Source organism: Arabidopsis thaliana, chromosome 5 (assembly GCF_000001735.4).
Source record: "Arabidopsis thaliana chromosome 5, partial sequence".
Taxonomy (NCBI): Eukaryota; Viridiplantae; Streptophyta; class Magnoliopsida; order Brassicales; family Brassicaceae; genus Arabidopsis; species Arabidopsis thaliana.
Genome location: NC_003076.8, coordinates 2,212,755 through 2,239,794, shown reverse-complemented (window position 1 = coordinate 2,239,794; position 27,040 = coordinate 2,212,755). Strand labels below are relative to the sequence as shown.

At 36.8% G+C, this 27,040-nt stretch overlaps 8 protein-coding genes and 3 long non-coding RNA genes across 17 annotated transcripts; 4 read left to right on the top strand and 7 right to left on the bottom strand.

Moving 5' to 3' along the window:
* Positions 1–1,074: 1,074 nt before the first annotated feature.
* ATS3 (embryo-specific protein 3) lies at positions 1,075–2,321 on the bottom strand. 2 transcript variants are annotated; one of them, NM_120801.4, is made up of 3 exons: positions 2,102–2,321; positions 1,902–2,012; positions 1,075–1,753 (listed from the first exon to the last, which is right to left on the bottom strand). In NM_120801.4, exons 1-3 carry the CDS (start codon positions 2,183–2,185, stop codon positions 1,307–1,309), a joined length of 642 nt encoding a protein of 213 aa, NP_196336.1. In that variant the 5' UTR covers positions 2,186–2,321; the 3' UTR covers positions 1,075–1,306. The 2 variants fall into 2 exon arrangements, with proteins under 2 accessions (NP_196336.1, NP_001031847.1); NM_001036770.2 differs by having other exon boundaries at positions 1,902–2,288.
* A 3,886-nt stretch (positions 2,322–6,207) lies between these two features.
* On the top strand, positions 6,208–12,356 carry ERL2 (ERECTA-like 2). Of its 2 annotated transcripts, NM_120800.4 has the most exons (27): positions 6,208–6,656; positions 7,067–7,205; positions 7,301–7,372; positions 7,461–7,532; positions 7,619–7,690; positions 7,774–7,845; positions 7,942–8,013; positions 8,091–8,162; positions 8,251–8,322; positions 8,398–8,466; positions 8,553–8,624; positions 8,716–8,787; positions 8,873–8,944; positions 9,020–9,091; positions 9,167–9,238; positions 9,335–9,406; positions 9,494–9,565; positions 9,658–9,729; positions 9,815–9,886; positions 9,966–10,037; positions 10,118–10,189; positions 10,290–10,361; positions 10,439–10,512; positions 10,594–10,722; positions 10,810–11,148; positions 11,241–11,611; positions 11,688–12,356. In NM_120800.4, exons 1-27 carry the CDS (start codon positions 6,563–6,565, stop codon positions 12,006–12,008), a joined length of 2,904 nt encoding a protein of 967 aa, NP_196335.2. In that variant the 5' UTR covers positions 6,208–6,562; the 3' UTR covers positions 12,009–12,356. The 2 variants fall into 2 exon arrangements, with proteins under 2 accessions (NP_196335.2, NP_001331523.1); NM_001342930.1 differs by lacking the exons at positions 6,208–6,656; positions 7,067–7,205 and having other exon boundaries at positions 7,268–7,372; positions 11,688–12,271.
* Positions 12,357–12,571: 215 nt separating this feature from the next.
* AT5G01345 lies at positions 12,572–13,679 on the bottom strand. Its single transcript, NR_142499.1, has 2 exons — positions 13,234–13,679; positions 12,572–12,747 (listed from the first exon to the last, which is right to left on the bottom strand). It is a non-coding gene; the product is annotated as an other RNA (long non-coding RNA).
* AT5G07175 (uncharacterized protein) lies at positions 13,495–14,654 on the top strand (the record flags this gene model as incomplete). Its single annotated transcript, NM_001342929.1, has 5 exons — positions 13,495–13,546; positions 13,814–13,854; positions 14,012–14,061; positions 14,109–14,220; positions 14,499–14,654. The coding sequence occupies 5 exons, from the start codon at positions 13,495–13,497 to the stop codon at positions 14,535–14,537; spliced, it is 294 nt and encodes a 97-aa protein (NP_001330590.1). The 3' UTR covers positions 14,538–14,654.
* AT5G07170 (Cell cycle regulated microtubule associated protein) lies at positions 14,326–17,032 on the bottom strand. 2 transcript variants are annotated; one of them, NM_001342927.1, is made up of 14 exons: positions 16,764–17,032; positions 16,613–16,684; positions 16,379–16,544; positions 16,201–16,312; positions 16,070–16,117; positions 15,928–15,992; positions 15,787–15,847; positions 15,638–15,703; positions 15,507–15,554; positions 15,389–15,429; positions 15,165–15,279; positions 15,016–15,072; positions 14,831–14,903; positions 14,326–14,744 (listed from the first exon to the last, which is right to left on the bottom strand). In NM_001342927.1, the coding sequence occupies exons 1-13, from the start codon at positions 16,984–16,986 to the stop codon at positions 14,886–14,888; spliced, it is 1,092 nt and encodes a 363-aa protein (NP_001318497.1). In that variant the 5' UTR covers positions 16,987–17,032; the 3' UTR covers positions 14,326–14,744; positions 14,831–14,885. The 2 variants fall into 2 exon arrangements, with proteins under 2 accessions (NP_001318497.1, NP_001330591.1); NM_001342928.1 differs by having other exon boundaries at positions 14,651–14,744; positions 15,174–15,279; positions 16,764–17,028.
* Positions 17,033–17,191: 159 nt separating this feature from the next.
* On the bottom strand, positions 17,192–18,000 carry AT5G07165 (uncharacterized protein; the record flags this gene model as incomplete). Its single annotated transcript, NM_001342926.1, has 2 exons — positions 17,442–18,000; positions 17,192–17,209 (listed from the first exon to the last, which is right to left on the bottom strand). The coding sequence occupies exons 1-2, from the start codon at positions 17,991–17,993 to the stop codon at positions 17,192–17,194; spliced, it is 570 nt and encodes a 189-aa protein (NP_001332070.1). The 5' UTR covers positions 17,994–18,000.
* A 1,085-nt stretch (positions 18,001–19,085) lies between these two features.
* Positions 19,086–19,824, top strand: AT5G07160 (Basic-leucine zipper (bZIP) transcription factor family protein; the record flags this gene model as incomplete). Its single annotated transcript, NM_120798.2, has 4 exons — positions 19,086–19,246; positions 19,335–19,425; positions 19,523–19,649; positions 19,751–19,824. 4 exons carry the CDS (start codon positions 19,086–19,088, stop codon positions 19,822–19,824), a joined length of 453 nt encoding a protein of 150 aa, NP_196333.2.
* Positions 19,825–20,776: 952 nt separating this feature from the next.
* On the bottom strand, positions 20,777–21,231 carry AT5G01325. Its single transcript, NR_142498.1, has 2 exons — positions 21,125–21,231; positions 20,777–20,874 (listed from the first exon to the last, which is right to left on the bottom strand). It is a non-coding gene; the product is annotated as an other RNA (long non-coding RNA).
* Positions 21,232–21,623: 392 nt separating this feature from the next.
* Positions 21,624–24,168, bottom strand: AT5G07150 (Leucine-rich repeat protein kinase family protein). Of its 2 annotated transcripts, NM_001342924.1 has the most exons (7): positions 23,867–24,057; positions 23,659–23,788; positions 23,500–23,571; positions 22,888–23,414; positions 22,604–22,797; positions 22,401–22,533; positions 21,624–22,314 (listed from the first exon to the last, which is right to left on the bottom strand). In NM_001342924.1, exons 1-7 carry the CDS (start codon positions 23,973–23,975, stop codon positions 21,812–21,814), a joined length of 1,668 nt encoding a protein of 555 aa, NP_001318496.1. In that variant the 5' UTR covers positions 23,976–24,057; the 3' UTR covers positions 21,624–21,811. The 2 variants fall into 2 exon arrangements, with proteins under 2 accessions (NP_001318496.1, NP_001330722.1); NM_001342925.1 differs by having other exon boundaries at positions 21,634–22,314; positions 23,659–24,168.
* On the top strand, positions 21,624–24,216 carry AT5G07152. 3 transcript variants are annotated; one of them, NR_142980.1, is made up of 2 exons: positions 21,624–23,379; positions 23,689–24,216. It is a non-coding gene; the product is annotated as an other RNA (long non-coding RNA). The 3 variants fall into 3 exon arrangements; NR_142981.1 differs by having other exon boundaries at positions 21,679–23,379; positions 23,641–24,187; NR_142982.1 differs by lacking the exon at positions 23,689–24,216 and having other exon boundaries at positions 21,653–23,685.
* A 33-nt stretch (positions 24,217–24,249) lies between these two features.
* Positions 24,250–26,969, bottom strand: AT5G07140 (Protein kinase superfamily protein). Its single transcript, NM_120796.3, has 3 exons — positions 26,539–26,969; positions 25,258–26,344; positions 24,250–24,946 (listed from the first exon to the last, which is right to left on the bottom strand). The coding sequence occupies exons 1-3, from the start codon at positions 26,916–26,918 to the stop codon at positions 24,662–24,664; spliced, it is 1,752 nt and encodes a 583-aa protein (NP_196331.2). The 5' UTR covers positions 26,919–26,969; the 3' UTR covers positions 24,250–24,661.
* Between the last annotated feature and the right edge of the window lie 71 nt (positions 26,970–27,040).

Genomic DNA, 27,040 nt, shown 5'->3' with positions numbered 1-27,040 from the left:
TGGCCAGAGATTACGTCGAGAAAAGGGTTCATATATATATTTTTTGTAAATATTTTCTTGAGTTTCGATCCATTGGATTTTATAGATACGTGCAATTTGGATTGTTATGATTTTAAAATGATTTATACTATTATATTGTAGAAGTAAATTTAAATGGTATTTGTTTGGAACGTTGTGAAAACTAGTCTAGTTTTTTCATAGTACAAACAAATTGCATTTGAGATTGATTGACCACTCTATTTTTTCATGGGCCTCCAAAGTAAGAGTTGTCTGTAACTAAATTGAAGTTACGCCTTGACGTCTTGATGGGCCTTAGTAGTTTGGGCTTAGCTACATCTTTTTGCTTTTGTTTAGGATCCATCGAATAAAGTCTCAGTACCGATTCTATTTAATTGTTCGGCAGGATTTAGCGGCTAAATCGGCGGAATATCTAACCATTTACCTTCTCTCTTTTTTTTTTTTCTTTTTTTTTTTTTTTTAACTTTATGGTGACTTAAAAGAACAACATTTCAAAAACAAAATCAGTAAAATAAAATAAAAATTGTCGGATTAACATCAATAGACAATTTGATTTAAGTAAAAGAAAATGAAAATGGCTCGGTGTAACATCAATATAAGCCATATTTAATCCCGATTTAGATCAAGGACACGTGAAACCAGATGTCCGAAAAAAGAAGAAATTTGTCTAAAAGAGAAGAGTTGTTTACGTGTTTCGACTTCTCCCATGAACTCCACCTACTACTACCTGACAAATTCCATGCATTCCAGTTTTCGACAACACTTCAATAACAATTCGAATCAAAAGTTAGGTCCATTTATGTTTTCCTTGAAATGTCATCAAATGTGCCTTGAGTTGAGGTTTGTTGTCCAAATTATTTAAATTATATCCTTGTTTGTCTCAATATAATCTATTGATAATTTGGTATGATACACCAGTTTTTGGATAAATCTTCATCTCAATTGTTAAAATTGATCACTGCTTAGCATATATGTACTTTAAAAAAAAAATTATCATACTGTCTCGCTAAAAATTGCAAGTCCAAACACCGGTTATGGAAAGTGATGGATTTTTTTAATCTTTATTTCTATGCACAAGTGATGGATTCTCTTTTGAAAATGAACTACTAAATGTCGGTACCAACTGATTAATAATCATAGCTAAACAGGAACTCATGCGCACATACTTAATAAGTAATTATGTTTTCTACAACAAGGAAAAGGCTGAAGCAAAACGAAAGCAAATAAAAACATTCGACGGAAAGAAAAAGCCTCATACAACCCAACAACATGCTCTTCAAGTACCATGCTAGTAACTCCAACGCACCATTGCGGCAATCGCAGTCGCAATGGCAAACGCAAGGAAAACACTCTCACCATTTCCAAGCCTTGAAGCAGCAGACGGCCTTGGTGGAGGCGGCGGTGGGGTGGTAGGTGTCTCCGGTGGAAACTCTGGCGGAAAATGTGGTGGAGGCAGATCGGGAGACGATGGTCTGCCTGTGGTGTTGCAGTTGTTGTGGCCGTACCAAGTGTTTAGTTGAGGGACGCTCTTGCTGAAATCGAATTTAACGGACTTTGAACCTTCTGAGTAGATCTCAATGGACTCCGGGACCCAACCGTCGGGTCCATTCCGGTTGATATAGAGAGAGCAGATAGGGTCATTCAAACATTGACCTCTGACTTGGAATGTGTTCGTTGAACACTTCCCCAAACCCCCTGGTCCTCTTACCAAACCCCCTAGTTTCGGTGCATACACCTAAAACAACAGAGATATTTAACATTTTTATTTAAATCACTATAAAGTTACTTGCACTGAGCACACATGCAAGGTATCTAAACCACTTTAAAGCAAATAAGATGTCGACTTAACTGGAACTATATACAAAAAAATCTAGTTACTTAACCTTGTTACCGTCGGCATCGCCAAAAACAATGCTGATCTGATCTCTTGTCGACTCCGGAGAAAGACAGCTTGTCATGACAACCACCGTGTACGGACATGTTCCCTGTTGCATCTACATGATTTTCTCAAAAAAACAAATATACAAGTGAGAAAACCGGTTCTGGTTACTTTGTTAGCCAGAAAGTAGAAAACAAGAAGAACCTGGATGATGCTGAGGTCGAATGCATGCGTAACGAATATGAAGGCAAAGAAGAGAAATGAGACAGAAAGAGAAGGGAACGTCATTTTACTTCAGAGATTTGTGTGTGTTTGTGATTAGGAGACGAGGTAGATAAAGAAAGAGGCTCTCGTGAGTGTTATATAAATTATAAATGCTTGATGTTTGTTGTCATCAGCTGCGACTAATTTTCTCATGAACACCAACACTTGGCACATGGAATCAATCCATTGAGATGCAAAAAGAAAATTATATTTTTTTGACGGAAATAATTGAATAAATAAGTTTGGTTATGGTTTGTAGACCGAGTTTTTGAAAATTAGCAGTTGACACGTCATCTATGGTCTCGCTTTGTCCTGAAAAAGACAAACGTACCCCTTAACTTTACAATATCATTCAAAACAGAGTCTTGTTTAAAGAAGTAACCTACGCTTCAATGGAACTGAGTCTTTGAAAAAGACAAATATACCCATTGACTCTACTATATCAGACTACTATAATATAAACCACGTCGGATCCTATGTGTCCCATTTGCTGAGTGTGGTTGCTAACCTTTCTTATTGAAGTAAATGGTTTGCCATTTTTTTTACCGTTCTATATTGTACTATTCCTTCTTACATTTTTAATAACGAATTTAATAATCATTTATCATTTCCTATTTACTGCTTAAAATTTCATAACGCTTTATGTCACCAAGTATACCCGCTATATTGAAACCTATAAAGATTACAACATTGTCTTTCATCATATAGAGAGAGACAAGTGAGAACTGCTGTTTGCAAACAAATACATCATTTTTATTATTACCCATGTTCATTTCTTTTGAACCAACTTAACAATTAGAAAAAAAATTTGCGTTTTCAGACATGAAAAAACGATATTGCCTGCTTTGGAATGTAGTCATGTAGATTACTCCCTCCATAGTATTTTTTTTAGTGTGGGTGTTGGTTAATATTGGGCCAACAATTGGGTCAGATGTAGGCTTGCATACAAATTGGAAGCTCTCCCTTCACGTTACCGGTATGGCGGTATCAAGTTTAGCAATCAAGATATGACACAACCATTATTGCATCTCAAATTATTATTACTCGGATCTGCATTAATTTGAAACAATGGTTATAACTTATAAAGTTAAATCTATTTTCTCATGCTCAAAAAACGAAAGTATATATGGACATGCTACTTTGTTAGTGTTAAGGAAAAGAGAATTAAGATAAATATCTTTTAATGTTGTTGGAAATATTATGAAGTGAATGATTAAGAGTTGTCACGATTGCGGGATATAAATATAAAAGGTGTACGAGAGATATGTCTTGCAAGAAATATGGATATCACATTGAGATCCGATTATCCGAACTCGTATAATCAAGTTCACATAGATATAAATCTAATCCCTTTTCCTTTCTTTTTGGTCAAAAGAGATAAACTAATCTTTAAAACATCAAAAATTTATAATAAAAGATATTATACGATAAATACTTTATGCCAGAGTAATGTTACATTGAAGGAAAACAAAATCGAATAGTGTATATATAATATTAATTCCAAATAATGTAAATGTTTAAAACATAGGTTACTTAAAATTACTTCCCATGCATCTAGACCAAACAATCTTCACAGCTTTTGTCCCAGCTTTTACTACATGTTTTGGGCCTGTTTGATCACGCCACGTGGATCCGGTAAAATCCACGCTTGTCTTCTCTGATTGGCTCTTCACTATAGGCTTTTTTTTTTTTTTTTGTAAATTCACTATAGGCTTAAGCTAGTCTGCTCCATAGCTATAGGTCCCTATAAATATACGTAAGTCTTCTTATATAAAAGCAATGTAATTGAATGCTCGCATAACTAAGTGAATTAGTTGTAAAATAAACGAATGTTACGTATGTGGGCATATGATCAAATCTCATTTATTTTCTTATCAGTAAATACAAAGCTTGAAACGTGGTGAACAATGAAGATTGTCATTACGTATGAGAAATTTATAGTTTGTATTGACTAATTTCATTAACTATTTCAAATTTTCACTCAAGTTTGATCATATATACATACTAACTAGTCCACACAAATCTAACTCATGTTCACTAACTTTTGACCCTTAAAATAAAAAACTCATGTTCACTAACTGTCCGATATTAACAACAGTAACCACAAAACTGATCATATATATATACTAGACCACAACAGCTAACGCAGCACCTCGTTTATTGTTTCGACGCAATAACAATAAAAACATTTAAGAGGAAACATAGTAAAAAATAATTGAATTGGTCTAGTTTAGACTACTGTAGAATGCGTACAGATTGGTCTTCTTACATATTAGAGCCATGCACCGTTCGAGTCTAAAAGCCTAGAGTTGCTTATACAGCTGAACCTCCACAAGACTTATATAAATCTTGTGGATATACGAGCCCCCGTCTCCTTTTACGTTTTTGTGGATTTACATAAATCTTTATGGTCACCGAGTCTACTGATATAATTTTACTGTCGCAGTTTGTTTCCACTACTTAAGTTTCTATAATTTCACAGTTTGAAAGAAAAATTACTGGTTATTCAGCTAAATTACAAAGATTAGTTTAATTAGTTTAGCCAGTATAATGTTTTAGTAAAGTATTAAACGGCATTTTTCGTTGGGAGAATTATGTTATGGTATAATCTACTAATACATACTTTTACACATATATCAAAAAGTTTGACCATAGTAGGTAGTACAACATAGAAGAATCAAGATCGGAACCAGCAAGGAAGAAGATACGGTCGGTCCATATTAAGCTAAGAGGACCAACGTAACTCGATATATATTTTTCTGTTCTCTACGTTACCACCATATAAATTTTAATATTGAAAAAATCATCTTTTGGCATTGTGTTTGATGTCGGATTCGGAATATGGAAAGAGGAGAGATATGAGATTTTGGCACAAAGGAAGCTGCCAAAGCATTAGGGCAACCGAGTAGTAACGAGATCAAACATCGTTTCAATCGGACGGTCGGGGTTTGACCAATATTTCTCGGATATCTTTTGGACCCTACGTTCTGACTTGAACTTGATCAGTCACTTCAGTACCTTAGTTTTCATTTTCAATGTGATCATGAGTTTTTTTTTACATGTTAGCTTCAAAACAAATACTAATATTCATTAACTATGGATCGGCATAGTTTTCATGTAATCAGCTGAGCGTTTATCATATTGATTGAAGCTAACATGTAAAATTCTCATGATCACATTGACTTTTGCCTACAAATTTTAAAAGAGTATACAAATAATTGCTTAATGAAGATAGCTTCCATAGAGAAAGAGTAACAGCTTTATACGGAGGCATAGCTTTAGACACGATCTCTGCTCTTGTGTTTTTTGTTTAACACTGAATCCACAGTGAAATTACTGCTCATTTTTTTTCATTTTTTATTACATTTTTTTTTTTACTTTTTTATTTATTACAATCTACAGTTCTACCAACTTATTCAACCTAGTGGTACCATATCGACCCCAAAATTAATCAATCTAATTACAAGGTAGAAATAGAAAGATTTTATCAAAGGAGACAACTCTGATCGATAATATGTTGCAATAAAACCATGAAAAACTGTAAAAAATATTGAAAGCTGAAGAAAAATTTTCAAATCGATAAAAGGATAGTACTAAACCAATCCGGTTTGTGGCATCTTTTTCACCCAATCACTATCAAAGCATTAACTAAAAATCACAAGGAAGAGCATAATTTGATTCTCTACATCGCAGTCCACGATAGGATTTCTCTATCCACCGTTGGATCAAATTTAATAATGATGCACGCGCGCGTCAACGGGATTTTACCCAGCAAAGGAATGTCTTTTCACCGGACTCTTAAAAGACGTTCTTCTTTTTTCACCTTTGCATTGGAAAACGGCGTTTCTTCTTAGAACCGTCGCCGTCAAATCATACGGCCTAATAAATCTCCGTTTAACGCCGTTACTTTACCGTTAAGTACTAAAAAAACAAAAAAAAATCATTTCGATCACTGTCTCATTAAGATGATCGGAGATGTTTTAGCAGGGTTTAACAAGTGATGATAGTAATGTATGTATATATGTTACTGACATTATTTTGTCGTTGTCTAATAGGAGGGTACTAAAGTTTCTCTCTCTCATGGCGTCGGAGCTCAGCCTCTAGTAATGTAGACTGTCCTCTCTTTCTCTCTCTCTTCTTTAAACATCTCTGCTCTGTTTTCCTTCCAGTTCACGCTAATCTCCTGTGTCGGTCCCCTCTCTCTTTTCCTTTGGTCTCTCCCAACAATGGCAGAACGACTTTGTACCCTTCTTTTGCTCTTTGTTTGAATTTCGTTTCTTGCTACAAAGCTTCAAAGGATCTGACTTTTCCCTAAACAGAAAAAGAGGTCTTTAACCAAAAAAGGTTGTTACTTGTTTTCTGGGTTTCGTGGTGTTACTCTTGAGGAAGAAGAAGAAGAAGATGAGAAGGATAGAGACCATGAAAGGCTTGTTTTTTTGTCTGGGGATGGTGGTTTTCATGCTACTTGGTTCTGTTTCTCCAATGAACAACGAAGGTTCTAGCTCTTTCAAAATCTCTTTTGTTTCTCTATTGTTCCATGAGCCAGAGAGATTTCTCTCTTTTTTTTCCAGAGAACTTGAATTTTTATAAATTTGTAACCTTTCTTCCGATTTTGAAGATATCATATCTGTTTATCTGTCTATCTAAACAGTGACTGTTCCTGAGAGAGCAAAAGTCATTTGATTCGTTCTTAAAAAAAACTTACTTTAGTGTTTTTGGAAATATGATAATAATTTGTGACCTAGCTCACTTCACAGTTGAGTTTATTATACTAATGATCTAGTGGGGTTTTAGTTTTTGGCATGTGGTTCATATTTTACCATTTGACTATCATCAGTGTCAAATGATTAAATAAGCTTTTTTTGATTTGTTTATTGACTTCAAAAAGCTTTTGATTTTGCACAGGAAAAGCGTTGATGGCGATAAAGGCTTCATTCAGCAACGTGGCGAATATGCTTCTTGATTGGGACGATGTTCATAACCACGACTTTTGTTCTTGGAGAGGTGTCTTCTGTGATAACGTTAGCCTCAATGTTGTCTCTCTGTAAGGATTTTTTTTTTATCTCATTCCGTATTGTTGTGCTGTCTCTTTGATTTCAGACTTTTCTGATTTGCCTTTGTTTTTTTTTATGTTGGAAGTAATCTGTCAAACCTGAATCTTGGTGGAGAGATATCATCTGCCCTTGGAGATTTGATGAATCTGCAATCAATGTTCGTTTCTCTTCTCTCTTTTACTTGTATGTTTGAGAAGAAACATGGTGTTAAATCCTTATGAAGCTCTGGTCTTTCTTAATTACAGAGACTTGCAAGGAAATAAATTGGGTGGTCAAATTCCAGATGAGATTGGAAACTGTGTTTCTCTTGCTTATGTGTAAGTTTTGTTTGATGCTTGTAGTTTCATGTTAATGAGAACTTAATCTATCTCTATTATATAATCAAAAACCTTTCTTGTTTCAGGGATTTCTCCACCAATTTGTTGTTTGGAGACATACCGTTTTCAATCTCTAAACTCAAACAGCTGGAGTTTCTGTATGTCTTCTTATCTCTCTCATTCGTGTGTAATCTTTGCCTGATTTTGGCGTTTTTTTGTCAACTGTTTCATTCTAATGCAGGAACCTAAAGAATAATCAGCTCACTGGTCCAATACCAGCAACCTTAACTCAGATTCCAAACCTTAAGACCCTGTGAGTTTCAATCAGATAATATTCTATCTATGAAGCAGGTTATTTAATGCAAAGGGATCATTGCAATGATAATAGATTATTCTCATGATTTTGCAGTGACCTCGCAAGAAACCAGCTTACTGGTGAGATACCAAGGTTACTCTACTGGAATGAAGTTTTACAGTATCTGTAAGTAGTTCATCTACTTATCTTAAGTCTAGGCATCCAGAGATTTATGTTCTGATTGTGATGTATTCATTTTGCAGCGGTTTACGTGGGAATATGTTAACTGGGACATTGTCTCCTGATATGTGTCAGCTGACGGGTCTGTGGTACTTGTAAGTGAATCCGGTTCAGCTCTTTATTTTCTTTTACTCTCAACCTCAGATTTCGAGTAATTTATAAGTGAATGTTTGTTGTTGTTAGTGATGTGAGAGGCAACAACCTTACTGGAACTATCCCAGAGAGCATTGGCAATTGCACAAGCTTTGAGATCTTGTATGTGTCTTCTCCTTAAGGAATGAATATTCAGCACAGAACTCGAGTGATCTTATTCGTCATTTGCATTTTCAGGGATGTATCTTATAATCAGATTACCGGAGTTATACCCTACAATATTGGTTTCCTCCAAGTAGCTACTCTGTAAGTATTGTTAAGACCATCTTACACTTTTGTGTGGTTTGTTAAAGCATGTCAATATGGTTAAGTGGTGATGGGTTCTCTTGCAGGTCACTTCAAGGAAACAAGTTGACTGGCAGAATTCCGGAAGTGATTGGTCTGATGCAGGCTCTTGCTGTATTGTATGTCATTTTCATATTCAAATGCTTGCTTTTTTCCTACTCTCGTTTCTTGCTCTTCTGACTGAATGAAATAAACTTATCCAATGCGCAGGGATTTGAGTGACAATGAATTAACTGGGCCTATTCCACCAATACTTGGGAATCTGTCATTCACTGGAAAACTGTGAGTCCCTTTTTTTTTCTTCCCTCTGTGTCATGCATATGTTCAGATCTTCACATATATGGATAATGTCTTTTCTTGAAAATAGGTATCTCCATGGCAACAAGCTCACTGGACAAATCCCACCCGAGCTAGGCAATATGTCACGACTCAGCTATTTGTAAGATTGAGAACTTGAAACTCCAATATCTGTTCTTCTCAATACTTGATCTTATGAGGGTTTACTCTTTCGCAGGCAACTAAATGATAATGAACTAGTGGGAAAGATCCCACCTGAGCTTGGGAAGCTGGAACAATTGTTCGAACTGTGAGTTTTTATCCTTCAGTATACTTAAATTTTTATCTTAGGTGAAAAGCTGGTTGATGTAACTTTGCCATCTAGGAATCTTGCGAACAACAATCTTGTAGGGCTGATTCCATCTAACATTAGTTCCTGTGCTGCCTTGAATCAATTGTAAGATATGATATGAACCCTTTCCCATTTTATGCTTCTCTCTATTTTTCTTCTTCTTATCTTAATGAAAACTTATTGTGCTTTTATTGTGTTCAGCAATGTTCATGGGAACTTCTTGAGTGGAGCTGTACCACTTGAATTCCGGAATCTTGGAAGCTTGACTTATCTGTAAGCTTCAATGACTGCATGTACAGTATGATTATGTATTCGAACTATTAGTCTGTGTAAATCTTGATTCAATGCTGTAAATTGCAGAAATCTTTCCTCAAACAGTTTCAAGGGCAAAATACCTGCTGAGCTTGGCCATATCATCAATCTTGATACATTGTATGTTATTTTCTACTGATTTACATCCATGTTCCGCCTAGTTACCTACTGATATGTGTACCAACTACCAACTCATACAAACTTTGTTTCAGGGATCTGTCTGGCAACAATTTCTCAGGCTCAATTCCATTAACACTTGGTGATCTTGAGCATCTTCTCATCTTGTATGTCTTCATCAAGCCCTAAAGTTGCACTGCTTTGCATTAACTCTCTCAGATTTGTTGACTTGAGTTTTGTTTTAATTGTCAGAAACTTGAGCAGAAATCATCTGAATGGCACATTGCCTGCAGAATTCGGGAACCTCCGAAGCATTCAGATCATGTAAGGCTTGTCTTATGCTTAGATTTCTTCTGTTATGATAAAATCTTCCTACTTACAAACTTTTCTCCATCCTTCTCAGCGATGTGTCATTTAATTTTCTTGCCGGTGTTATTCCAACTGAACTTGGCCAGTTGCAGAACATAAACTCTCTGTAAGTAAACCATCACTTCTCCTCTGCAATTTACCGTATAATGCATATAAATAATTCTTCTTTGCTTCTTTAATGTACAGGATACTGAACAACAACAAGATTCATGGGAAAATCCCTGATCAGCTAACTAACTGCTTCAGTCTTGCCAATCTGTACGTGTTCCTTTGTTACAACAAGATGTGTACTCTCAGATAATCTTATGATCATTTCTGAATTCATATATTTTTCCTGCTCGTTCTTTATACATTGTAGGAACATCTCCTTCAATAATCTTTCTGGAATAATCCCACCTATGAAGAACTTTACACGTTTTTCCCCGGCCAGGTATCACCTTTGCCATATTGTTACCTGTCTTAGCTTTTCATATAATCAGTATACCAAATATACCTTTTCGTTTATAGCTTCTTTGGAAATCCATTTCTCTGCGGGAACTGGGTTGGATCAATCTGTGGCCCATCTTTACCTAAGTCACAAGGTATATGAATCTGCATTTATCCTATTGCATTGTTTTTAGCTGACATATCTCTCACTACATTTCTTGCTCTTGACCAACCAGTATTCACCAGAGTTGCCGTGATTTGTATGGTTCTCGGTTTCATCACTCTCATATGCATGATATTCATTGCGGTTTACAAGTCAAAGCAGCAGAAACCAGTCTTGAAAGGCTCTTCAAAACAACCTGAAGGTCTTGGTCTCATAGTTTATGATCTCTTCTCTTTCGTTCATTAAGATTCACAACAGCATTATGATATATCTTGTATGGATCCTTCAGGGTCAACGAAGCTGGTGATTCTTCACATGGACATGGCTATTCACACGTTTGATGATATCATGAGAGTTACAGAAAACCTCGATGAGAAATACATCATTGGATACGGTGCTTCTAGCACAGTTTACAAGTGCACCTCCAAAACTTCCCGACCTATTGCCATTAAGCGAATCTACAATCAGTATCCCAGCAACTTCCGCGAGTTTGAAACAGAGCTCGAGACCATTGGGAGCATCAGACACAGAAACATAGTAAGCTTGCACGGATACGCCTTATCTCCCTTTGGCAACCTCCTCTTCTACGACTACATGGAAAATGGCTCTCTTTGGGATCTTCTCCATGGTTTGCTATTCTTCTTCTCTTGGACCAGTTACGTTCTTTTCAGCCAGTTTTCTACTTTTGGAAGACTTAAACGTAGTGATTGTATGATGCAGGGCCTGGGAAGAAGGTGAAGCTTGACTGGGAAACAAGGCTGAAGATAGCTGTTGGAGCTGCGCAAGGACTTGCATATCTTCACCATGACTGCACACCTAGGATAATCCATCGAGACATCAAGTCATCAAACATACTCCTTGATGGGAATTTCGAAGCGCGTTTGTCAGATTTTGGGATTGCCAAGAGCATACCAGCCACCAAAACTTATGCTTCAACCTATGTTCTTGGAACCATTGGATATATTGACCCAGAGTATGCTCGAACTTCGCGTCTGAACGAGAAGTCTGATATCTACAGTTTCGGTATTGTCCTTCTTGAGCTTCTAACCGGCAAGAAGGCTGTGGATAACGAGGCCAACTTGCATCAAATGGTATGAATTTGAGTATAAAGTGTTTCACAAGTTTATTCTTGGAAACAATTTGATATCATTAACTTTTTTGTTGCAGATTCTATCAAAGGCGGATGATAACACAGTAATGGAAGCTGTTGATGCAGAGGTCTCAGTGACTTGCATGGACTCAGGACACATCAAGAAAACATTTCAGCTAGCTCTCTTGTGCACCAAGCGAAATCCTTTGGAGAGACCCACCATGCAGGAGGTCTCTAGGGTTCTGCTCTCACTTGTCCCGTCTCCACCTCCAAAGAAGTTACCGTCGCCTGCAAAAGTACAGGAAGGGGAAGAACGGCGTGAGAGCCACTCTTCAGATACAACAACCCCACAGTGGTTTGTTCAGTTCCGTGAAGATATCTCCAAAAGTAGCTTATAAGATAATAACTTTTAGGGTTCCCTTTTCTGTTGTGTTCTTGTATGTCAAGAAAGATCGGAGGGGCAGGTTTTTAAGTGATTTAGGGCTAGTATGAGGGGTATTTTGGGAAGGGAGATAAAATTGAAGGCATTAAAGATAAGAACATGGGATAGGTGAAAGAGTAGGTGAAGTTAATTGTTTTTCCAATGGACATCTTCACGAGTTCGTTAAAAGTCTTTCAATCTCCTCTTTAATGCAAACATCCATTAATGCATACTTCGTTCACACTATAAATATATTTTGTACATTATTCACATGACCAACGTTGTGTATATGTCAAACTTTTACAACTAATTAAGAACATATACGCATATGGCTTATCTCAAAATGTGAATCTCAAGCTGGTGAATCCTGCCACAGAAATTCAAGCTCCTTGTTAGAATGTAATTGATGGAGATGTGTTGTTCACTTGTTTGGTCCAAATACTAGAAGGAAATGATTAAAGCAATAGGTTTTTATACCTGTTAACATGGAGGATCGTTTTCCCATTGAAGCTCTCAATCTTTTTCATTGCAATGTCTAATTTGTACACGCACGAAATATGTCTTGAAAAATCTCTATGTGGATGAGATACAAGAGATTAAGAGAAGCAACTAATCTGTAAGTACCGCGACTGAATCATTATCTGAAGTGGTAACATTTCTGTGCCTCTCCCAAGGTTGATCCTTCTGTGTCTTTAATGATTAACACAGATGGCGACATACTGTTGTTTCCGCGAGATAATTTACATTAGGAACAAAACTAGTTGTGTCTTGATTCTACTTAGTCTAGTTGCAAGCAAAGACAATGTTAGGTTAAATGATGTTATGCTAGAGTTGGAAAACCACTCACGATATGTGCATGTCCTCCAATATGCCAAGCGTATTCAAAAGCTCAGAAGAAGAAACCAATGATTGATTAAGACGATAAAAAAGACTTGAGTGTACCTTAGCAATAACAAGATCTTCATAAGTCATTTTATCATCTTTCCTGCGTTGAGTGACCATATCAAACATCCTTTTCTCCTAAAGAACCACTCGGACCAAAATACTCCTGTGACAATCGAAATCCACCACACATCGTGTGATGCTTAAGAGAGATTTGAGATCATCGAGCTTCTTCTGAGTGAAAGCTCTGCAACAAAATTACAAACTCACAATTGAAGAAGTTTATTAGAGAGTGGAGGTGAGATTGGTTCCGATGAAAACCTGGAAGCAGAAGTGAAGTCATGATCAACAGAGGACGACGAAATCGAATTCCCATTTTCGCCGGGTTTTTCTGTTCTCCGGCAGGTTTCGTCGTCTCTGTTTACATGGTTTAGTCTTCGTCGGAAGGAGAAAAAATATTTCGGTTTACATGATTTTGAAAAGTTCAAATTATAATTGGTTTCGGTTCAGTGTACATGGTTTAAAATTACAAATTGATTTTGGTTCGGTTTACATAAAACAAAAAACATAAGAGTCACGCGATGGAGATTTTGGGAGGAAGTGCGTTGAATAAAAAAGGCATGATTTGGAAAGGTAAACCCCTACAAAATTGCTCTCACTCGCTCAACGCTCACTTTGTGCGAGTGGGATTGAAATAGAGCTTTCTGATTGGCTTAAAAACTCTTAAAAAAGTGAAATAGTAGACATGTTGCTAGCTCTTATTTATTTTTCTTCTTCTCTCAATTGAGGCAAAAACTTGCTTTCAGATTTCGACTGGTGAGAGTCTAATCAGTTTGGTAATCGTCTTTGTTTTTGTCCTGCTCTGTTTTCGACTTTGTTGTCATGTTTAATCTGGTGCAGTAAATTCTTCTTCTTCCTCCATTGGATGTGGATTTGGAGCAGTAATCTTAGATTCAGAGTTTTTGGAATGTGAAAGTTTCAATCCTTTCCTACAGCTCTTGTAAATAGAATGTTCAAAGATTACTTTGTCATTTGGATCCTTTTCTACTTTTGTTAGTTTGTGATTTTGAGTTTTGGTGTTTTGTTATTATGTAGCAGATTATGAAAGATCAAATAAAAGACCATTTTACCTGCAAGATGGCGAGATCGTGGTTGCTTTTTTTTGTTCTTTATGTTTATTGTTTTGACTTCTCAGTTTGAGTGGAATGAACAAGTTGAGAGTGAAACAGAGACTAGTCGTCCTCTGTTTCTTTCAGATACAAAAGCAACCACATATACCACAAGGCAAAGATTCCGTGCAAGAAAAGGTTTGTTTTCTTATTCATTTAATAAAGGCTAGTTTCCAACTTCATCCCATCCCTTTGAGCACATCCCAAGTGATGCATTTGCAGAAAGAAAAAACATATCAACCACACTTCTTAGTTAACTTTACTAAACCATATGATTTTGCCAAAGGGAAGTATCATCCAATGATGGCAGAAATTTCTATTATAAGAAAAGAAATTCAGAAGCTTAACGAGCTGGTCCGAGCTAGAAACTGAGCTTAATCAGCTGTTGGTAACAGATGTTTAATTCATTTTTACAGGTACATTGTTTCCCCCTAGCACATCTTTCTGTGTACTGATGCAGGATTGAAAGTAGTCATTGACTTAACACTTAGTACTATTGATGAATATTGGACTTCATGTTAGTATAAGCTTTCGCACATCTAATTTGTACAAGCACGATATATGTCTCGAAAAATCTCTATGTCGATGAGATACAAGAGAGTAAAGAGAAGCAACTAATCTATAAGTACCCCGACTGGATCAGTATCTGACGTGAGACATAGCTGTAAGAAATGGTAACTAACATTGTTAATAATCATAAGCAAAGAAACAAATTCTATGCAAGTTTTTGAAGATGATGAATGCTTACTTTTCTAAGAGATTCAATAAATGGTTCATCTCGAAAATTTGTGTTCATTGGAGCTTCAAATTCCTTCAATAAACTAAAAACCTGGTATTAGTAGGGGGAATATAAATGGATCTCCATCTAGAGATATGACCTGATCACTACATTGTTATAGTTTCAAAAACCAACCTGCAGCATGAGTGACTTACCCTCAGAAGATTGTTTTCATGTTTGATATCGATTGCTTCACCGCATTTGCTTGATGTCTATCATGAAGTAAAAGATTTGTGAGTTTTTTTTCTATAATTTGTTAACTAAATACCTTTCATGGATTCTAGTTCTTGTAGAAGGAGTTAACCTGCATCACCTTTGAGTCTAGAGGGCAAATCTTAGGTCCATAAACTTGACAATTGGAATTTGAGCTGCGAGACGCCTTGACCTTCATACCCTTCATGGAACCAACGGACTTTGACCTGCACAAGACATGAAAGAACATGTTTAGAAGTCTTGATTCAAGTTTGAGTCAAATGCAAGAGAAGAAGGAAATCATGAATGGGATTTATAAAAGATTTATGGACTAACGTTAAGGAGTGTTTAGAATCATCGGTTGGTGCAATTTTAGCCTGCAATGAGAACTGCATCACTGTAGCTTGAAAGATGACCAGATAAAAACAAACAGCACAAACGGTTTGAGACTTACACTGGAAGAGCGTTCCCTCGCTCTAAGAGATGTCCTTAGATGAAATGCCTGAAACAAAAGAAAGAATGTAATTGCTGGTAAAATTATGGTATGATAAAAGAGTTTGAAAATGTTCTTTAGAAGATTTAGACCTGTAGATCTTGGGGGTGGTGAGGCGTATTCTTCTTAGGCAAAGATGGTGAAGTAGTTCCTTGAACCTGCAGGCAAAGATTTGTGACTGTTACTACTTTTGAGTTGGTGGCAGTGAAAGAAACAAAAAATGATGTAGGCACACACGCACTGTTTTATTCATATTAGAGATGAATTTTGCAATCTGCTCGGGTGCTGAGTTAGCCTTAAACCTGAAAGAGATTCATAAGAAAGAAGTTGTTATAAACAAGCCATTAAAGGAACCAACAATATATTCAAAGAGAGTCCTTACCGGTTTCTTGCAGCTCTTTGGGCAGTCTTGAGGTTAGGCTCTCTTGGAACAGTGACTTTGGACCCCTGCAAACACAAAAATTACAAATGTAAGATACACAAAAATGATGATACAGTGAATGTTTAATCTTAAATTGCATTACCTTCTTTGGAACTTTATGTAAAAAAGGAGTTTGGTCCAGCCGTGAAACCTACTTCAAAAAGCTTTTTAAGATTAGCTCCAAAACAAAATGTGTTGAGAGCAGTGAGTTTAGATGATGTTTGAGAGCAGCACCTTGCGCAAGAAGCCGGTTTCGAGTTTTTGCCTTTTGTTATCTTGGGTTTGAGGCATTGAATATAAGTGAGATGAGAACTTGTCATCACACTTTCCTAATGACCGCTGACATCTATAAAACATCAAATTAGTTTGAGTCTAAGAAAGCAAAAAGGCTGTTGAAGAGGACTGATGTTACCTTGTGAGAAGCCGAACAGAGTAAATATCGAGAGGTTTATTCTGTCTTGCCAACAAAGAAGCAGTGGGTCTCGTTAAAGTTGAGTTCTTTCGTAAATAAGTTTTGGTTTTAGACTTATGCGTCGCCTTGGGAACATCTTTAGGAGCTTGGTTATTATATATAAACCCTAAATGACCATAACAAACCTTGAGTTGCAAGAAATCAAATCAAAGACAAGAATTTGCAAGATAATACCATTGTATTGATCTGAGACGGGTTTAGGGATCTCAAGATGTTTTTCTTCGTATCTCAAATGTATGCTAAATGCTGAGAAAAAAAAGTATAACATAATTAAGAAACAGAGTCTTTTTAGCCTCAATTCCAAAAATATGCATATTGATCTTACGTGAAGGAGGATAGTTTCCAGCTGATTGAAACCAAAGCTCTGTTTCCTCTGTTTCTGAATCGAGTTCAGGTTTGGAGAAATCGTAGAATCGAGGAGCGTCGAATTCGAAATCGATGTCGAATTCGAAATCGATGTCGAATTTCTCAAGGGAGAAATCTTCTGCAAATATATCCATTGTTTCCGGATCAATTTTCTTGGGGAAGAACATGTTGAAATCGAGCATCAATCAGAATAACATCAAAACCTCGATTTTGTTCTCTCTCTCTCTCACGTCTCTTGAAAACTTGTATGAGCAAATTTAGATGGCGCGGTTACGAAACGACGGTGTTTAAATGAAAGAAACATAACGGGATGTTATTGTTCGCTAATTACAGGTAAGTAACTAACTCCTAGTAGTTTTGTAATGTTTAATCTTGATGATTAGTTTTTCAAGTAGCATTAATTCCCTTTTCATGAAAAGAAGAATCAAAAGCTCTTTGCAGAAAGTAAAGAACTAATATATTATAAGATCAAGGAGCCAATCTTTTCATTTCAGAGAGTATTATATATTTGATCATTCTATAATAATAACATCTCTAGAAAATACACTCATTACGAAATTATGTTATACATTGATAAAAAAAAGTATGTACATATTCATACAAAATCTTTGCAATTAGAATGAACATATTAACAAACTAAATTCAAAGCCCTAAGCTTCTCATGCCTCCATTCATTGTTAATTTTTGCTATAAACATTTCTACCCTCATTCTCAAATCATCGTCTCCTTCCTCCTCTTCAACCTCGGAGTCTTTGCTCTCATCATCATCATCATCATCATCATCATCATCATCATCATCATCATCATCATCATCATCATCATCATCATCATCATCATCCTCATCGTCATCAGTATCATCAGCATCATCATCAGCAGCATAGCAATGGGTGCTTTCTGAATCATCTTCTTCGTCAGAACTCGAGTCATCGATCAAAGGGTCATCTTGTGAAGATGGAATAGCAGCAGCGATTTTCATATTTTCATCATCATCACCACAATAATGATCATCAGAAGAAATATTGCCCATATCGTAGCTCACTGAGGTAACAAATGTGGAATCTTGTGAATCCTTCAAACCAGGTTTTAATGATCCGGTAAAGATCATGACAATAATGAGGTTGCAGAAACAGAACATGAGAAGCGAATTCGACGTGGCATCTCCGATCAATTCAAACGCTATGTCCAACATCTTTGCAGCCAAAGAGAAAAATTGGAATATACTGAGAAAGAGATAGAAGACGAAGATAGTTTGGTAGTTAATTCTGTTTTATGATAGAAGAGAGGTTTCGCGCTTTATAAAGAGGTAAAAGAGTGGGAGAGAAGCTTTTTAATATGAAATGAGAAGTTTTGTAGCAATGAGGTGTAGATAGAAAGCTTCTTAGAAAATAATAAAAGTATAAATAAATCTTGAGTCTTTGGGATATGTATTCTATAGATGTGAACCTTTCACTGTGATGGTCCAAAATTGTTTAAATAATGTTTCTAGTGAAGTTACTTGGCAACTATTCATCAAATCATGTGAGCAACTTCTCCAACAAATAAAATAAACAAAAAGGCTTTCTTTCGCATTTTAGTGTCACATGGACATTAGCATTAGCATCATCATCATCATCATAGGCTTTCTAGTTTCTGTGTCAGCCAGAAGCTTCTCTGAAGTTGGATCATTCAGCCATCTAATCTAAGAAGAAGTGTGCTCTTTTTACTTCCGGGTACTTTCGATGCAAATTCGGTGAAACTACTTGACGATCTTCTATATACTTAACCACACATTACCTATTCCTTGGTTTGACAAAAAAAAAAAACATATTCCTTGTAGTAATTTTTTTTTAGCCTTAATGGGGTTTTAATAGCCCATTTACACTATCATCAAAACTTATTAATAACAGACCTTGTTATGGGCCATTTTGGGCCATACACAAATAAATTTTGTGTTGCAAAGAATTCCACTATTTTAAGAATGTTCAAAAACAAACACCACCACGTACAAGAAAGTTTATAAAGAGTTTAAAATGTTTAAAAAACAAACTAAAAAATTTGTAAAGGATAAGGTATTAACACATCTGGCAATAATACATTGGTCAATTTTTTCTATTTTAAGTAAAAATCAAGATACCCTAAAACGACAAAAAAAATTACAAGGGCAAATAGGATATTTAACTTGTATTTACTTCACTATAAAAGCCAACACTCGACGGTAGTAGTAGTAGCCTCACAACTATAACAAGGCTTAGCACATTTACTTATCTTAATCAATTATACTTTATCACAACTTAACTCATCAATGAGTTTCCCTGTGGTTGCGACATCGTTTGGAGTGTCCCAAAGTGGCAGCCAAGCGGGAAAGAAGAAAGGTGGTTACGTCAACTATGAAGTCGAGCCAGGCTTCACCATTCGTATGCGTCAGAATATTGATCCCACCACGGACCCTAAGATACTCAAACGGTTAACATAATTTTCATTTTTTATCGATACATATCTTATAAATGAAACCCTAATTGAATTCAATCCATATATGAAATAAAATATGTAGGATAATTTCGAACCGTGTTGCGGCTCAAAAGTCTAGGTGGAAGAAGGTTCAATATCTTGATGCTCTAGTGAAGAGATCCATGGAGCTCCAAGTATATATATACCTCTACTTAATTTCATATATGTACTACTTCGATTCATTATGCTTGCGTATTACACATATGTATATACATTTCATTTAATGTGCAGAGAGAGGTGAGTGAGTTGCGTTCCCAACTAGCGATTACCAGTGAACAAAAACGATATCTAGAAAATGAGCAAAGGCAGCTAAAGGAGTGTATCTCTGCTCGGGTTCAACATTGTATCAACAGCGATGGTATATTAATTATATACATGATAGCTAATTTAACTTAATTAAATATATATACATATATTTGGGATTATTGATATAACAATAATTATAATGCTAATTAATAGGTGTCATTGAGGAGTATAAAACGGAGATAGAGAGGCTGAAGACGAATCTGGCTCCACTCTCCAATCTTACTTAGTTGATTTGAAAAACCCCCTACCATTTCTTCGATTCAGTTTATTCTTGAGTTGTTTTCTTTTTTTGATTCATGTGTTTCGGTTTACAGATTTTTTTTGTTTTGAATGTTAAGTTTATAGAATATTGTTATCAAATGCATATCAAATCAGTGTGCATTTGTTTCGTTTGGTCTTAATTTCAGTTTGAGTTATCTTTCTTAAGAAGATTAAAGAACATTAAAAATTGAGTGCTAATTTCGGAATAAAAGCCAATTTGACGAAGTTAATGTTTAATCAATTTTAAACAAACGGGTATATATTTAATAATATTCTTCCACGTATACGCATGCATATAGAGCCACGTCTTTTGAAGATTTAGGTGTATTAGTGAAAGATAGAATAGAGACACTTAAACGGAAAAAATAACGCATTAGGATTTGTCGTTTCTTTTTATTAGTGTAGAAAAATGCCAATTTTGAACTCAATATAGGTTAAACAAACGGTCATATAATGATTGGCATGCATTCACATTACCTACGTTTTCTATTTTGTTAGTTTTGCTTTAAATATATGTTTTTCCACGCATACGATTGAATGCAAGAAGAGCACATCTTAATTCTAATTAGAAATTTAGGTATATTAATGAAATATATATTACAGAACCTTAAACCGAGATTATTACGCCTTAGAGATTTGTCGTTTTCTTTCTATTCATGGAAAATGCCAGCTTCGAATTCAATGTATTTTAAAACGATATACAGAGAAAATTGAAGAAATGGTTATTATTATTTTGAGCAAAAACTTGTTTTATCATTTAATAACTGAAATGTAGTACAAGGTTTGGAAGAATACCATTTTCAATTTTTGATACAACAAGGTTAAAAACGAATAAAAGAAGGTAAAAGATAATTCGATAATAGATTCATAACAACTTGGAAACAAAGGTTGTAAGACACAATGTCACATGCGAGGAGATGATAGAGCGAAAACACGACTACGCGGACAATCCAGGAAGTGGAAGATTGGTCATTATCAAAAGACATGATGACGTTGAAAAAGAATCCACAGCCTCGAGTCTGGCCGGCACAAGACACGCTACACAACATGGTGTTAAGACGATTAAAGAGTTCAAGAGATTTCTGGGCATACAAACCGAAAACCAAACACATCTATGTTTTTTAATTATCTTTTCTTAATTGCTTTATGTTTTTTTTACATGCATACACGTCTTCTAATTGGAGATTTAGTCATTTAGGTATACTGATAAAAGGTGTAATAACAATTTAAACGGTAATAATAATGCATTAGAGATTTATTTTCTTACTAGTGTAGGAAAATGCCAATTATGAATTCAATAGATTTGAAACGGATATACAGAGCAAGTTAAACAAACGGCTATATAATTATGGACATGCAAACACACCTAGGACTTCTATTAAATGATCTTTGCTTTTATCCTATTTTGCTTTATGTTTTTCCACGCACCAACATGTACTTTTTTTATATATTACAAGAAAATATGTTTGAAGCTTCATAGTTCGATTGTTTCCTTATTTTCCTTTCTTTATGGAAGTGAAAAAACAACAAAAGGAATAAACATGATGAAACTCAATTTGATTGTGCTACTTTTCTTATGGAAGTGATTAAGGAAATAATAATAAAGTGTAGAAATGCAGAGAATTGATATGAATCTAAAAAGTATTTTCAACGCGAAAGTTGCAGCAGACCAAAAGAATCGAGATTGGTACATGGGCCTATAATGAGCGAGCCCAGCCCAGTGTGACTCAGGGTTATATACGCTTGTCGTTTTTATATATCATAGCTCAACTTCATGTCGTTTGACAATAAGAACAAGATTTCTCTTTAATGTTTTCAAACTCACACATTTTATCTTATATTGACCCAAAATAAAACCCAAAAAAAGAAAGAAAGAAATCATCTTCAGACTTTAAATTTGCAGAGAGTACAGAGATGATGATGGTACATTAGTTTACTGTGCAATTGATATATCTACATTTCGGTGGATATAATCTCCAGCTCCGCCCACCACGCCGGAGACCGACTAGGCAACGCTGCTTCCGGCGTTATTCCGGTGATCTCTCTCAGCTTAACCACCACTTCCTTCATTTCCACCTTCTGACTCAAACACTCTTTAACCACTTCCCACACTCTCTCCATGACCTCCTCTTGAAAGCTTTTCAGAGTCGGGTCTGCAACGGGTTTGGTTTCTTCCTGGAGCAGAGAATCTGGATCCGGGATCTTTCCGGTGATGATCTCTTGTAGAAGGGCGCCAAAGCTGGATACGTTGGTCATGGGGTCAAGTGGTGTGGAGCTGAGGAACGTAAAGTCTGAGACTTTGGCTGCGTAATCTGTTGCCAAGTAGACTGAAGAAGAGTTGAGGTTGGTGTGAGAGATGGGTTTAGGGTTTAGATTGTGCATATGTTCCATACAGTAAGCTATTCCCATTACGATTCTCAGTCTCATTGGCCAGTCCAAATGCTCTGCGTCTTGGTCTGCAACATAATATTACAGTTACAAGTTTAAAAAATAGATGGGAGGGACTGAGTCTGTTGGAAGAAGTGGCATTACTACTACTCACCGTGCAGATGCTCGAAGAGGGATCCATTAGGAGCGTATTCGAAAACTAGCATTCGGTTGAATGGTTCGTCTTCATGGCAATATCCGATTACATTGAGGAAGTTCTTGTGGTTCACTTGAGATAACCTCTGTATCTGCATTGCATGATTTGTATGTGTTTTAAAGAAGAGGAGAAAGAATGCAGAAAGAGGTTTCTGATGTTACCTTTTCTTGGAACTGTGTTTCGTGATCCTCTGACCAGTCTTGGAGGGATCCAGATGCAACTGCTAGAACGGCAATTTCAGAGCCGGTGGAGAGAGTTCCTTTGTAAATGGTGGCGTCTGAGGATGTGGAGCCTATGATGTTACTGAAATCTTCACAGGCAGTTTCTAGTTCTGCTAGCTTCAGCTTGGGAACACCTTCATAAGTCATAATAAATACACTAAACTCACTTTCACCAATCTCTGCTATGTTATTGAACTAGAGAGTAAACATAACAGTGATGATACCTGTAGTAACAACATCTTGAAGCTGGCCACTGCTCCCAGTTTCCCCCCATGGCTTTATCAATTTTACCTTTTGGTTCCAGAGAAAAAAGAAGGCCACCAATGCGGCCATGACGCCTAATACACCTACTAGCACTCCGACTATTATGTACATCTTACTCTTATGAGATTTCTTTTTGTTGACAGCATGAGGCACTTCAGAAAGCTGAGGTGGTGGAGTCTGAGCTGGTGGAGGCTGAGCTGGTGGAGGGGGAACTGGAGACGGGTTTGGGATAACTTGGGTTTCAGTAGGAGGGCTTGCACCTATATTCTGCGGAGGAGGGGCAAAGAAGAAAGGAAAATCAATGGGGACTTCCTCCATAGGCGATGGAGGAGAAGGTTGAGAAGGAGGGGGAGATATCTGAAGCAGCCTGCGAGCGAAGGGAAATGGTTGGCCAAAGTTGTTGTCACACAAATCCAAGATCTCAAGCTCCTGCAATTCTGTTACCTCTTCAGGTACTTTCCCGGAAAATGAATTGTTTCTGAGAATACTGCAACAAGAACAAGGGGTGTTGTAGAGGTCTATCTATCTAGTGTATAGTTTGAGGAGTGTTGGGGAAAACGTTGGTTACTTACAGAGATTTCAAATGAGTTAGGTTTCCTAGTTCAGGTGCAAGTGTTCCTTGTAGGGAGAGATCTCTTAGATTTCTACATTATAAGACATCAAATTTATAACAAAACTGAAATTTTAGAGAAACTTCTTATTCTTATGTTAAGGACTCGGATATGACTTACAAGATGACAACTCTTCCATCATGTGAACAGACAACACCAGACCAAGAACAATGAGAAAGCTCTCCCCAATTAACCAGAGCTCCAAATGGGTCTATCTCTATTCTCTCTTTGAATTTCATCAAGGCCAATGCTGCAAAACACACAAGAGTTAATCCATCAATCAATAGTCGAATAGACTCAGAAAGAAAGATGAAACAAAAGTAAGTACCTTCGGTGTTGAAACAGAGACCAAAGGTGAGATTGTGAGGAAGAAAGAAGAGGAAGAAGAAGATGAAGAATGCTGGTCGGAGCAATCTCCACCGTTGATCGGAACTCATCCTTTTCTGTTTTGTTGGAGCAGTTCAAGTCGTCGTCCAGAAAAGAAGACAAATCAATGGCTGCTCCTTTTTATATCCCACCTTCTTCATTTTTGATTTGTTATTTGTCATTGTTTTTGATATATACAAATGTTTAACCATAGAAACAAACATTTACAAGTTGGAAAAAATGTAAATACAATTTTAATTTAAATATACACACCATTTGCAATGCACGATAAAGTCTTTCCCTCTAGAAATTGACCTAGTAAACTTTGACTTTTTTTTTTTTTTTTTTTTTGCAACAATAAAAATTTAAATGAACATCTTTATATTTTTTTGAGGATCCAATCCATACACAATCTTGAACAGTTCTAGTTTGAAATCGAACATTCGTACCTGTTTTTTCTTATAGAAAAAGAAAAGAAAAAAAATCACTCATATTGGTCCATTTACAATGTAAACAAAGTGTAAAAATGAAAGTGGACTGGGCAAAGAGGCTTATAACTGATAATGAAACTGTTATTCTACTTTCCGGTCCACAAGGTTGCTACCATCTGATCTAACCAAAATATACACCAACCACTTTCTTCATCACATTTGCTATATTGATGTGAAGCTATTCTGTTACCCACAAAAACTATTGGTTTGCTAAACATTTCTTCAAAAAGAGGCACTCTTCCAATTCCTATGTAGAAGAGAATGTGTTACCGTGAAATGGCACGGAGCAAGATGCAGTGGATTTGAGAGAAGTTAAGGCGTGTGGAAGGGCAAGTGTTCCAGCATTTGATCATAAGATATTTGAGGACTTGAGGACACTCCTTTGGGATATCTGGTCTTAGTCCGCACGCTGCAATCCCAACCGCTGCCTGCACTGGTGAGCAAGACCCATATGCCTCCTCCCCTGTCACCATCTCCCAAAGCACCATCCCAAAGCTATACGCATTGCTCATCCAACTCTCTCTTGTCTTCTCCGGGTCTCCCGCGATTATCTGATTTCAGCCATTCACAAACTACAGTCAACAACTGCTTTTCCAAATAGAATCTACTTATGCATAATTGGACAAGGAGAATTAGTGATGGTGAAGCATGTAGGTAGCTTTCAGATGTCTGGTATTGCATCTATAACCGAAAAGCTAGACCTTGAAGCCTACAAGTATAATTACATCATCCAATCACCAGGCAATGTTTTTTTGTATTATTGGCTTACAGATCACATATGATGAGGTAATGGTAAGCATGAATCTTGAGGCAAATCAATGAACTATGATTTATGCAGGGAAAGCGTCAAAGAAATACAGACCTCGGGTGCAAGCCATCGATAGCCATCCGTTTCATACTCCATGGCCTCGTTGACACTCTTGCATGCAGTGACTATTCCCAAATCACCCAAACAAGCGTTGCACTGCTTATCTAATAGTATTCTCTGTGTGTTAAGGTCTCTATATGCAACACCATGATCATTAATGAATTTCATCCCTTCTGCTATGTCAACAGCAATTTGAAATATCAACTTGGTCTGAAGCTTCTTTTTCTTCAACACCAGTTCACGAAGTGAACCACCTTGCATCAACTTTGTTACCACGCATAATCCATGATTTTCATCGATGCAGACACCATAAAACTGCAAAATGCTCTTGTGTCCACAGGTCATCAGCTCCAAGAAATCTTTTCGGATTGCAAACTCATAGGAATTCCCCTTCTCACAGCCTTTTAGTTTCTCAATGGCCACCTTTGTTCCTCTGTAAACTCCTTTAAATGAATTTGGTCCTAACTGACCACTAAACTCGAGATCATCTGAATTCAGTAGCCATTTTCTGATATCATCACCACCTGATTGGATAGTCTGCCATTCATCTACTGATACAGAAAACGAAGAGCTTGGAGGTGGCATTTGAAGCTGAATCCTAGTATTCAGATCATCCAACTCATGTCTATAACATTGATCAATGGACTCCACATCAACATCCCCGAATTCTCCAACACCAGCATTCTGTTCTTCACAGCCACAAAGACCAAATGGGAGCTTCACAGAGGTTGACTTGGGCTTCCTCACCGCAGATCTAAGGGCATTCACAACCTTAACTTTGAACATTTTTTCTTGTCCAGACTCAACCAGAAGAAGAACAACTCCAAGAGTCAACCCCTTCTTCTCAAAGATTTGTACTTTCTTACAACAAATCAAAGCACCATCAAGAGACCCTGAAATGGTTGACCATGGAAGGGAACAAGTACAAGCAAATGTGAGCTTAAACACAGAACCCTGATCATCAGCTTCCTCATCACACACCTCTTGAATCACAAACACAGGATTATCATCTCCAAAAGCTTGCTCTATCAACTTTATGTGTACAAATACATCTTTCATATCGAAACCAGTCTGACTATAACTGTTACAAAACAAAACCATATTTAATCCACATTACTCCATGATCTATTCCCAATACAACAACATATCTAGATCTAAGCTTTGTATCTTCCACATAACACTAAATTAATAATTTAAGAAACCGAGAAGAATAAACATTAGGTGAAGAGTAAAAATGACGCAACATCTTAAGCGTCTGTGAGAATCTGGTGTTACCTGAGAGGCAAAGAATCGTAATGCTTTCGGAGATTGGAGACGAGTTTATCAGGCAACTGGCTTCCAGGATACATTTTAGCAAGGTTTCTCACTACAGTAGCCCATACGAGCTTTCTACCTCCTCCGGTAGCTGCATTTTGGTTGTCTCGACTCGAATCGAGGTTGAGAGAGTTCTTGAGCGACGCGATCGCGTCGGAGACGTTGCGGCCGAGACGCTGAAACCGCTTTTGCATAGCGGAAGAGGTTTGATCGGAAGGTGGAGGAGCAGTGAGGGACTCAGACCTGTCTTCGGAGGACATTAGGACTTGGTCAACAAAATCGTCGTCGGCGCAACCACCGGCGGCATTACGTGTTGTCCAGCATTCGAGTGCGGAGGCCATGGCGGCGAAGGTAACGATGTTTGTGTCTCTTCTACTTGAAAAGTGCTCAGTGAGATTTAACTGAACGAAACTACAAGCATTATTATATGTTTGGTAATATAAGTGTATTTTCCTCTTGGGAC

Excerpts from the sequence above, each read along its gene's own strand:
- ATS3 (NM_120801.4), bottom strand. The coding sequence starts at position 2,185 with ATGACGTTCCCTTCTCTTTCTGTCTCATTTCTCTTCTTTGCCTTCATA. Across the intron at positions 2,013-2,101 it reads TCGACCTCAGCATCATCCAG|ATGCAACAGGGAACATGTCC; the intron begins GTTCTTCTTGTT and ends AAAATCATGTAG. Across the intron at positions 1,754-1,901 it reads GCGATGCCGACGGTAACAAG|GTGTATGCACCGAAACTAGG; the intron begins GTTAAGTAACTA and ends CTGTTGTTTTAG.
- ERL2 (NM_120800.4), top strand. The coding sequence starts at position 6,563 with ATGAGAAGGATAGAGACCATGAAAGGCTTGTTTTTTTGTCTGGGGATG. Across the intron at positions 10,038-10,117 it reads TTGCAGAACATAAACTCTCT|GATACTGAACAACAACAAGA; the intron begins GTAAGTAAACCA and ends TTTAATGTACAG. Across the intron at positions 10,362-10,438 it reads ACACGTTTTTCCCCGGCCAG|CTTCTTTGGAAATCCATTTC; the intron begins GTATCACCTTTG and ends TTTCGTTTATAG.
- AT5G07170 (NM_001342927.1), bottom strand. The coding sequence starts at position 16,986 with ATGCTCGATTTCAACATGTTCTTCCCCAAGAAAATTGATCCGGAAACA. Across the intron at positions 16,118-16,200 it reads AAACCGGCTTCTTGCGCAAG|GTTTCACGGCTGGACCAAAC; the intron begins GTGCTGCTCTCA and ends TTTTTGAAGTAG. Across the intron at positions 15,848-15,927 it reads CAAAGAGCTGCAAGAAACCG|GTTTAAGGCTAACTCAGCAC; the intron begins GTAAGGACTCTC and ends AATCTCTTTCAG.
- AT5G07150 (NM_001342925.1), bottom strand. The coding sequence starts at position 23,975 with ATGAGTTCCGATCAACGGTGGAGATTGCTCCGACCAGCATTCTTCATC. Across the intron at positions 22,798-22,887 it reads TCAAGATGTTGTTACTACAG|GTGTTCCCAAGCTGAAGCTA; the intron begins GTATCATCACTG and ends TGACTTATGAAG. Across the intron at positions 22,315-22,400 it reads CCTCTTCGAGCATCTGCACG|ACCAAGACGCAGAGCATTTG; the intron begins GTGAGTAGTAGT and ends ATTATGTTGCAG.
- AT5G07140 (NM_120796.3), bottom strand. The coding sequence starts at position 26,918 with ATGGCCTCCGCACTCGAATGCTGGACAACACGTAATGCCGCCGGTGGT. Across the intron at positions 26,345-26,538 it reads TACGATTCTTTGCCTCTCAG|TTATAGTCAGACTGGTTTCG; the intron begins GTAACACCAGAT and ends GTTTTGTAACAG. Across the intron at positions 24,947-25,257 it reads ATCGATGGCTTGCACCCGAG|ATAATCGCGGGAGACCCGGA; the intron begins GTCTGTATTTCT and ends GGCTGAAATCAG.